Source organism: Camelina sativa, chromosome 17 (genome assembly GCF_000633955.1).
Source record: "Camelina sativa cultivar DH55 chromosome 17, Cs, whole genome shotgun sequence".
NCBI lineage: Eukaryota > Viridiplantae > Streptophyta > Magnoliopsida > Brassicales > Brassicaceae > Camelina > Camelina sativa.
The window spans coordinates 34,562,364-34,573,358 of NC_025701.1; the positions used below are offsets into that span (position 1 = coordinate 34,562,364).

Genomic DNA, 10,995 nt, shown 5'->3' on the forward strand with positions numbered 1-10,995 from the left:
TAATTATAAAATTTAAACCCTAACCATCTTATTTGTAAACTCAAACCGACATATAATTTCGTTCTAATTGTAAAATCTAAACCGTAACCATCTCATTTGTAAACTCAAACCGACATATAATTCTGTTCTAATTGTAAAATCTAAACCCTAACCATCTCATTTGTAAACCCAAACAGACATATAATTTCATTCTAATTGTAAAATCTAAACCCTAACCACTTCATTTGTAAATCCAAACTGACATATAGTTTCGTTTAATTGTAAAATCCAAATCCTAATGCTCATTTATAAACCCAAACCGATATATAACCTTGTTTCATTGTAAAATCTAAACCAAACTAATATTTAATTTTCCTTAAATAAAAATATACAGAATTTGTTTCTTTAATTTGTTTTGCTCTTCAAATTAATTTTAATTTATTTATTAAATGAAATATTAGATAGAACATTCTGATTCGTTTAGAGAGGGGGTGAATACAAAGGTTCACCTCTAGGGAGTGAAAGTATTTTTCAATCATCTATTTAAAATAGAAATTTATTTTTAATTAAAAATTGTTTTTAATAGATACATGTAATTAGGGGTGTTAATCGGGCTAGCCTGGCCCGGCTTGGCCCGAAACCCGTAAAACCCGCATGTGTTTGAGCCCAACCCGACCCGTCCAAAATATTTTTAAGCCTATATTTCAAAGCCCGGGCCCGGTCCTAACAAGGCTTTTCGGGTTTTTCAGAGCTTATCAAACTCATGAAAAAAATCAAACTTATAAGTATTTGTGTCGGTCGACACCAATAATTTCTGGTTCGACCAAATTGACTTAATTGTCGATTTGGGTCAGTTTGGTTTAGGGAAAACCATGGAACCGATTTATTTAAAGGATTTGTCGACAGAAAAAGGGTTTTGGCAAGTTCTTTGGTCGCCGCTTTTGAGAGTTTTGAGAGAGGAGATGTGTTCTTCAGTTTTTGGGAGAGTTTGTGAGTTTTGTTAGCTTTTCTTGAGAGATCTAAAGGTAGGAAGGTGCTAGAAGCTTGCTAGGAGGGTTGGATTTGTTGATGTTGGTCTGAATCTTCCTGCAAAGAGGTGAGTGCATGACCATGGCTGATCTAAGCCTGTGATTCCTTTGTTCTTGCTTGTTTGTTGTTGTTTTGTGTGTTTTTCTTGCTGGGATTGGTTGCTACAGGTTCCTACGGATGTTCATGGCTTTGGGTTTGAGTATTGGACGATTTTGTGATGATTGGAAGCGAGATACGACTCTAGGCTTTGAGCGGAGCGATTACAGAGTTAGTGTCGTTCGACACCAGGAGGTTGTCGGTCGACACCGGTGAAGCAGCATCGATCGACACTGTGGGGTAGTGTCGGTCGACACTTGGCTGGTGTCGGTCGACACCTCCCTTCCAGTGAGACGATGTTTTTTTTCCTGGTTTGTATGTTTATTTTGTTGATTGTTTTGGACTTTGGTATCACAATTTTTTGTGTGCATAGCCCAGTAGATGGGAGGATTGCCTCATTGAGTGTTTATCAAATACTCATGCATCTCAATTTTTGTTTGTGGTGCAGTTAAAGGCAAAGTGTGATCGTGGAATCACGGCAATGAAGAGTAGGATGTTCTAGGGACTCGATTGGTTGTTGTCTGGCATTGCTAGGTTGCTAGAGTTGGGTCATTAGAGCAAGGGCAGTGAAGTAACCCATATGGGTAATCAAAGCAACCCACTAAGTACTTATCAAAATTCATTATTCCACTAGAGAAACCTATGAAGGTTTCGCAGTCATTAAAATATATATTTTTTTAAATTACTGTTTAGTAATTTTCAAATTTAAATAATTTTAAATTGAGAAATAACTTATATTAATTACTTATATTACATATAAGGGAAATAAAAATATTTTACAGAATTCGGGATTATTTAACATATTTTACAAAATCGGAAAAAATAGACAAATAGAAATTATAATAGAAGAAACGGGTACGAGAAAATAAATTATATCCGTTCTACTGTTGGGTTGCACCAAATTTTTGCCAGATATGCTCAATCAAATCTTTTTGAAGACGGTCATGCATTATTGGATCCCGGACGTCATTTCGAATGGTCATTATATTATGGAGATTCGTTGGCCTATCTGTTGAATATGATAAATCCACATGAGAAGTTCCGCTTCCTTCTCCCTGATGAAACTCTGATGGCTCGTAGAAACTATATTCATGTCGTTCGTCTTCCACTATCATGTTATGCAATATGATACATGCTCTCATTATCTTGCCTATTTTTGCTTTATCCAAAAAAAACGTGGGATTCTTGACGATTGCAAATCGAGCCTGCAAGACTCCAAATGCACGCTCTACATCTTTTCGGCATGCTTCTTGACATTGAGCAAAGATTTTTGCTTTTTGACCTTGTGGAAGTGTAATTGATTGGATGAAAGCTGCCCATTTGGGATAGATACCGTCAGTGAGGTAGTATGCCATTTTGTATTGTCGCCCATTGACAACATTGGTAACTCTAGGAGCTCGACCCTCTAGTATATCATCGAACACTGGTGAGCGATCCAAAACATTGATATCATTTAATGTACCTGGTGGTCCGAAAAAAGCGTGCCAAATCCATAAATCTTGCGATGCCACAGCCTCTAGTACAATTGTTGGTTTTCCAGATCCACGTGAATACTATCCTTTCCATGCCGTCGGACAATTCTTCCACTCCCAATGCATACAATCTATGCTCCCTATCATTCCGGGGAAACCACGATATTCTCCAAGATTCAGTAATCGTTGCAGGTCTTCCGTTGTAGGCTTCCTGAGGTACTCATCTCCGAAAAGATTTATAACTCCGCTAACAAATTCTTCTAGGCATTTGTGCGCAGTCGTGTCAGCGAGTCTTAGATATTCGTCCATCGCATCTGCTGCACTTCCGTATGTCATCATACGAATTGCTGTCGTACATTTTTGAAGTGCAGAAAGACCGAGTCTTCCAGTTGCATCCCGACTTTGTTTGAAGTAAGGGACCCCATCTTTAATACTATTAACAATACGCAAGAATAACGATTTGTTTATTCTAAATCGACGGCGAAACATACCTTGAGTGTTAGTGGGATTCTCACTAAAATAATCATTCCATAACCGAATATGGCCTCCTTCTCGGTCTCTATTAATGTGCACTCTTCTGAAAACTGGTAATTGTGGATCTTCTGTATGAGTCCAATGGTTCTGAATTTCCTCTACTATACTGTCAACTTCTTCCTCTACCATATCATCAACTTCTTGATCAGAACTCCAATTTGACATCTTCTTAGAATATTTGTGGGTTTAAAGATAGAAAATTTGTTTTGGGGTTTAGAAATCTTTATTTTGGTAGTAAGACCCAAGTTTATTAGTAAGGAAGATAGAAACTGGATTGTGTTTGAGAACAAGGTTATGGTTTTAAAAGTTTACCAAAAAAAAAAAAAAAACTACAAGCCGAGAGAGAGATACAGGAAATGGAAAGAAGGATTGTGTTTGAGAACAATGAATCTGATATGTGGTCAATATATAGAAAACACAAGACATAACAGTCGGAAAATGATTCACAAGTCACTAGAACCACCGAAAAACATACAAACATACAAAAAACAACATGTCCCATACAAACAGCTTCACAAGACTTAACAAGACATGACCACCTTCACGGGACTCACCAACGCACAGGTCCACCTTCACGGGATTCACCAAAAAACAGTTCCACCTTCACATGAGTACAAACAGCTTGACATGTCGCATGGACCCCAACAACCTGAAACATAACAAATGTCTTAATCAGAAACAAAAACAGATGCATATATGAATATGAATCGAGAAACAAAAACAGATGATTAAACATAAACACAAACATAAAGAAAACAAGAAGATTTGCATATATAAAAACGTAAATCATAACACAACAAAGCTCAAAGTCGGGACTCAGAACCTAAGTGTTTGACAACAGTTGGTCAGTTAGCTTGTCTCTGAGTGTGACTTAAGCTTGTGTAAGGTCAGGCTTGTTAAGGAGACACTCAAGCAACCTCATTTTGCCTTGCCTATCTTTTGCCTCTTGTTCCTTATCCTTCATGGCTATAATCTTATCCAGTTTTCTCGTAGAAACATCCTCACCATCATTACTAACTACCGGTTGCTTACCTTTCTTCTTCGAAGCTTTAACACCTGGAGGCCTCTGTTCAGCGCCATCATTTGTTGAAGTGGAAATGTATGCTCCGTCTGAATCAAGCTTAGTCTTCTTGTTTGAGTCCTCCGAGATCCATTTCTGATCATGCTTGAGTTCCCTCCAGTAATGCCCTAGAACAAATGGCTTATGCATATCATTCTTGTAAAGCTGACATGCCATAGACATAACATCATCTTCAGATTCTCCACTCTTCCTTCTTGCACTGGCTTGTGTGTAACACCTAACAAATTTGTTCACTTGGTGGTTTATCTTGTTCCACCTAGCCTTACATTGCGACAGCCCTCTAGTATGTGTACTCGATGCCCTCTCACTTGCTTGGAAGTAGTCGGCAACTCTCTTCCAGAAGGAACCGAACTTCTGCAAATTACTAACAATCGGGTCTTTGCTGGTATTTAACCAGGCACTGATGAGAGTAATATCCTCCTCGGGACTCCACCTTGTCCTACTTCCTCTACCAGCTTCTTCTTCATTCTCGTCGACACTAAGGTCAATACAGTCTTCGGTGACAGATGGTGTGCTAATTTGGACAGGCTGAGAAGAGAATGTGGGGATAGAGTCGACAGGTTGAGAAGGGAGTGGGGTGGTATACTGATTAGGCTGAGAATCCTGTTGAGAATTCAACAGATCCATATAAGTATTAGGAGGATAACTGTAAGGGTTTGAAGAACTCATTACTAGAGTATTAGATAAAAGGGTTAAGTTCAGAATTAGAGTAAATGGAACTTGGTAAGGGTTTATGAGCTAAATGTTTGTTTAGACAGAGATAGATGCACTATAAACGTGTATCTATCCAAGATTAGACAACTGAAAAGTCTGAGTTGATTGTTTTCAAACGCCTTTTTTACAGTTTATGGGAACCGAGCCTTTGATTAGATTGTAATTCGATTAGATTGTAACGAAGGTGTTTACTTTTGTAATGTGTGTTTCCAGAAGAGGAATATACACTAACGGTATAGTTAGATGTAAACTTGAAACACAAATATTTAGTTGTAACCTAGATAGTTTAAACTTGAAAAAATTATGCTTTTTTTGTTTTGTGATTTGCAACCATCAGCTTTAGTAGCATCATATCTGATAAGATATGATGTCAAATTTTTTAAAAAAGATTTTCAAAAAGTAGTCTTTAAAGTCAAGACTATTTTCAAATTCAATCATGTACATGAATGACTCAATTTTCTTTTTAATACAAACAAAAGCAGAAAAGCAAAGAATCTTTTTTTTTCAAATAGGACCAAAGCACCATTTTTCAAAACAAAACAACAATCGCTTGCTCCCAAGCCGAGAACATGTGACAACATAGATGAAAAGATCAGAATGTACCTGGATTTCTTTGAGTTTGGCTCTTTGAATTTGTCTTTGCGAGAATACTACTTCATCATCGCACCTTTGTTCAGCGCTTTATGTGCATCAGACCAGTTCTGCATCAAATACACACACCATTGTTCAGTTCCATAGTTTCCTTTATAAAGAAGATTTGATTAGATTTATTATGCATCAAACAGGTTTGAAGAGGTAAACACACAACTGTTCTTAGGAACATTTCTCTAAAATTGAAAACATGAGGGACATGCACCAGATAAGGCACTTCATAACACAACCAAGTGCCAGTTATTAACCAAGAATGTTGTAACTCGAATTTCAGAGACATAAGAATGTTGGCAAATCAAGAACATTTGCAAAAGAAAAGTAAAACTACAGATAAACAGAGTAAAGAGCAATAAAGCTTCTTAAATAGCCTTACCTGTAGACAGTGACCCACTCTTCCTCATTAAGGTTTCCAGTAGGCATGATCTGCCTCTGAACCTCTGGCCTAGCAACTTCCCTTGGAGGCGGAAGAGTAACCAATGCACCAGGCTGAACCACACCTTCTACAGGAGATCCTTTCCCTTTGTCATCCTGCTCCATAGTACTACAACCTGCCTTTGACTGCGACCACCGACTCGGACTCCCACTCTGTTGTGCATAAAGTCTTGTGAGCTGTAGTACTCATCTTTATCTCATTGCAAAGACAACAATCGATTAGTTTTAAGCACAATTACATAAAACAAGCTCATCAGCATCAACTAAGCTACTCTAATCAGCTCGGAAAGATCAAGATTTCATAGTTGAAGCAAAACCCTCGTTTCTGATTGATGAATCTTGGGATTGAAATTACTAATCACTGGATTTCAAACTTGAATCGTTAAATCAAAGAAGAAGGCAGTAAGATTCACGCCAACAATCGAAATACAAGAGCAAATACACTATCTAATGGATCAATAGAGAGATATAGAGCAAACCTGAGGATGCAGATGATGATTGGTGTTCCTATTCCCTGAAGAAAAGCTCAGCTTCGAGCTTATGGGTGCGAAGGGAAGCCAATGATGAAACCCTAGCTTGGTGGATTTACGAATCGTCAGATCGGAATTCCTTCTCAGAGCAAACATAGTTCCATCTTTATGCCGGAAAAACAAAATTAAATGGATTGAATCTATGATAACTGAGGAATGATCGAGAGATTCATCGGTTCGTCGATTCGTGAAGGAAGAAAGTGAGAGGGAGAGTCGGCAAAAGAAAAGGAAAAAAATGAGGAAAATATTTTTTTTTGGTGTTTTATATTTTAGACACATCCAATCAGAAACTTCCATGTAGGGTTGCTTCAACCGTTCTTCTGATGCTCACTTAAGCATCGATTCAATTGTTTTTGGGCTTTTTCTTTTGTTTTTGAATTATTTTTGGACCAGAAACTCTATTGAGTAACCCAATAAGGATTGCCACTGGTTGCTGGTTTTATGTTTCTTGATTGTTGGTTATTGGAATTGTTATACTTCGAGTATTGGTTATTTAATTATTGGATATTTATTGGTTTAATGCTATGGTTATGTTATCCGTTCTTGTGTGTTTGTGGTTAGGTGGCTAGTGGGTATGAGACCACTAGTTGTAGAGTATTTATTATTATTACTACTATTATTATTATTATTATTTATTACTTATTAAAAAAAAACGAGTCGGTCATTTCAGTTTTGAAAAACAATGTTTAAAAGTGCACTATAAAACAAATCAATCAAAATTTTAATAACTCATATATATTCACTAAAACTAATTTAATTTTAAGAAAAAAATAAAAACTAAATAAGATTTTTATACTTTAATCAAATAAAAATATATATATTTCATATAAAATATCATAGATTAAAATTTTAAAAGTATTAAATAAGATTAATAAGTAAATATGAAAACTAAAAGTAAAATTTTAAACTTTATTTACAATAAATTATTAATCAAATATTGCAATCAAATAAATATATTAACAAAAAAATACAAATATATTTGTTTAAAGGCTTTTTCGGTTGGTCGGACCCCGGTCGGGCTAAGCCCGAAAAACCCTACAGCCTAAACGGGCTAAGTTCGAAAGACCCGATTTTTTGTGAATATATGAATTTAAGTCTGAATCTAATATTTTTTAAAATCAAGTCAGACTAGCCAGCAGACTTTAGGCCTAATTGACATACCTACATGTAACCATATAAAATAATAAAAACAATATTCTCTTATGCCACAACTTGTGCATCGATTAAGATAGATACTAGTTAATATATTATTTTGTTTGTTTTCTTTAATGATGTTTAATTAAGGTTTCTCTTGTTGTTTTTCATAGTTTAATAAGTATAACGTGGATCGGATATGATGCCACGACCACAAGGTCCATGACGAACGATTGAGTTCAGGTAAAGTATATTCAAACAAAAAAAGCTATTACTTTTAAGCAGCTATCACTACAATATATGTTACTGATGTTATTATCTAATTAATTTTATTGACACATAATATGAATGTTAATTAGGTTATATATAAATATCAAATACTGTATATACTATTATTATGATTTGGCATAAAATTATTTATATTAAGTATGTAATTTAACTGACTCGGAGAATATATGGTGTTTGGAAAAAGCTTTCAAGAATTGCTAGGTGAAAGAAATACTTAACGTACGTGCTTACTTATAAAGGTTTTAATAAGATTAATGTATCAATGCGTTATCTTTTAGTACAGACTCTCTTTTCTCCATTTGAACTCTTGATCTAGCTGGAGCACCAACGACAGTTGTGAATATTAGAATATACCAAACAAAACTTAATAAGTTAGAAAAAAAGAAAAAGAAAAATAATAAAATAGATTTCTCCATTTAATATATGATAAAGAAATATCAGCATTGTCAAGATTTTAACAAGATATGTTTTCCATTTGATTGTTTATCTATATTATATATGGTACACACAATATTGTCGAGTTCTTATATGAAATTTTCATCATTCAATATATCACATTGTTTTATCAAAAAAAAAAAATGTCACTATTATCACATAACCATCATCTACTTATCTGAAAAAAAATCTCAAATATGCGTAAATGTCAGTCTTTCGGTTAACTCACACAAGCCCTTTCTAACTATAACATTATTTTGTTAAAACTAACATCTATATATCTATTTTCGGAAAAAACACAATACCTAAAAATGTTAAAAAAAATCATCACAAAAACCTTACGTAATTTAATATATATTATTATATAAAGCTTGATATTAAAGTTACTCATTAGCAATATCGTGACACATGTCAATTGTATATCTAAGATTTTTTGAAACGATCCGACTTATTTTTTTTAATATAATAATAATAATAATCTAAACTAGTGGTCTCATACCCATTAGCCACCTAACCACAATCATACAATCGCGGATAACATAAAACGATGCCACTAAACCAATAAATAACTAATACCAATATCCAATATTAATTCATAACAATTAAACCAATAATCCAAACATCAAGAATCAAAGAAGTAGCAACCTAACCACATTCTAATGACTCAACTCTAGCAACCTAGCAAGGCCAGACAACAACCAAATGAGTCACTAGAACATCCTCCTCTTCATTGCCTTGATTCCACGATCAAACTTTACCTTTACCTGCTCCACAAACACAAATTGAGATGCATGAGTATTTTATAAACACTCAGTGAGGTAATCCTCCCATCTACTGGGCTAATACACACAAGCAATTGAGACAACTCTAACCATCAACCAACAATCAATAACCAAACAACAAACCAGACATCCGTATCAACAAACACCAACCATGCATCGACCGATGCACATGCCGAACATCGTTTTTCCCCGTAGCTTCTCGTCGTATCTCCGTCCCTAAACCACCAAGAACACAAAACCAATGCCAGAAAAAGCTTCCCAAATCTTCTTGCGACTTAACAACATTCTAACAAGCCAAATAAACACATAAACAAGCAGATCAGAGAAAATCTCAAGCTTAGATAAGGCATGGTCATGCACTCACCTTTGCCAACAAGATTTTGAACCTCAAACAGGAAGATCTACGCTCCTAGGAAGCTCCTACAACGATCCCAGCTACAGATCTCTACAGTAACAGCCTCAAACTCCAAAAATCTCACCCAAAACCTCAAGAACAGCAAGAACTTCTTTTCTCTCCTTCTTTTTTCTCAAAAGCGGCTAAACCTCGGCCACAAAACGACAAACCCCCTTTTATAATCGACTCAAGGGTTTTCTATCCCCAAAACGCAACGTTTAGCTTAAGTCGAACCGCACAAAACCGACATTACATCGACCGATGCATCCCCTAAACCAGGATTCCAGTTCGCGGATGTTATATTTTTAAACGTGTCCAGATTACTGTTTAACATGATCACGACATGTGTCAAATTAACGATCTTAGATTTCGATTCATGTCTAAGTCAATGGCTAGAAAAAAAAAGTTAAAAAAATTATAGCAAACAAAAAAAAACTAATCCAAAAGCAAAAAGGAAAAATTTACCTATCACCGTAAGTAAATTGAGCATATGTCTTATTTAAAATTCTAAACCTATCATAAAAAAAATCTATACATAAGTAACAATAAATAACTATTTATATATGGAAAATTGAACTAATTTCTTATTATTAACCTAATTTTGCTAGATTTTTTTAGTATTTATTAATAAGTAAAACATATATAAATGTTGTTTCAAATTAGTTATTAACATGATTGAGACAAGTGACAAGTCTATCGATAAGATTTTACACGTGTCAAAAAATTTAGAAAAGGAAAACTAACAATTTCATCATGTAAATTATAAATTTTTAATTTCAAAAATTTGTTCTCAACGTAATAACAGCACATTTATACAAAACTTCGATTTGAGGTTACTCATTAACATGATCGGAACTATATTCTATTTTTATATTATATATTCTTATAAATATTATATATGAGATTACAACACGTATAAATGTTTGTAACATGTATCATGATTGGTATATGTATCAACTATTATTGAATTATACGTAGACTTTCCTCTCTCAGGCCCGGGTCCCAAGATAACCTACTAGAAGTATGAAGTTTTCAAAAAACCAGATCTCAATCACTTTTTAGACCCAAAAACAGCATTATCCAACGGTCCATAAGCAGAAATGGCACGGACCACCGGCCCTTTAGATGTTTTTGGTGCTCAGACCTCCTCTGACCTCTCATCCGCCTCCGGCTTCCCACATTTTCAAAGCAGCATCTCCCTCAAACCCTCGCCGAGTGGTACGCAAAGCGCTTGACCCTGGTAATCCTTTGCTTGTCGCTCTTCCCTTAAGTTTCCTTTTTCTTCGTTTGTAATCCTATCATCCGCCTTTGTCGAAAATCTCATTTTTAAGTGAGTAACCCGTAACCACCCCTTCCATTACTCCATCACTCTTCACATCCTGCCTAACGTCCATGGATAGGAGAATACCCTAATGGCTTTTCCCCCCCCCCCCCCCCCCCCCCC

General features: G+C 35.4%; 2 protein-coding genes across 2 annotated transcripts; both read right to left on the bottom strand.

The window, feature by feature from the left end:
* On the bottom strand, positions 2,658-3,275 carry LOC104760073. Its single transcript, XM_010482923.1, has one exon. The coding sequence runs from the start codon at positions 3,273-3,275 to the stop codon at positions 2,658-2,660; it is 618 nt and encodes a 205-aa protein (XP_010481225.1).
* Positions 3,982-4,860, bottom strand: LOC104760074 (glutathione S-transferase T3-like). Its single transcript, XM_010482924.1, has one exon. It carries the CDS (start codon positions 4,858-4,860, stop codon positions 3,982-3,984), a length of 879 nt encoding a protein of 292 aa, XP_010481226.1.

Bases quoted from the DNA above. Each gene is read 5' to 3' on its own strand.
- LOC104760073 (XM_010482923.1), bottom strand. From the start codon at position 3,275: ATGTCAAATTGGAGTTCTGATCAAGAAGTTGATGATATGGTAGAGGAA.
- LOC104760074 (XM_010482924.1), bottom strand. From the start codon at position 4,860: ATGAGTTCTTCAAACCCTTACAGTTATCCTCCTAATACTTATATGGAT.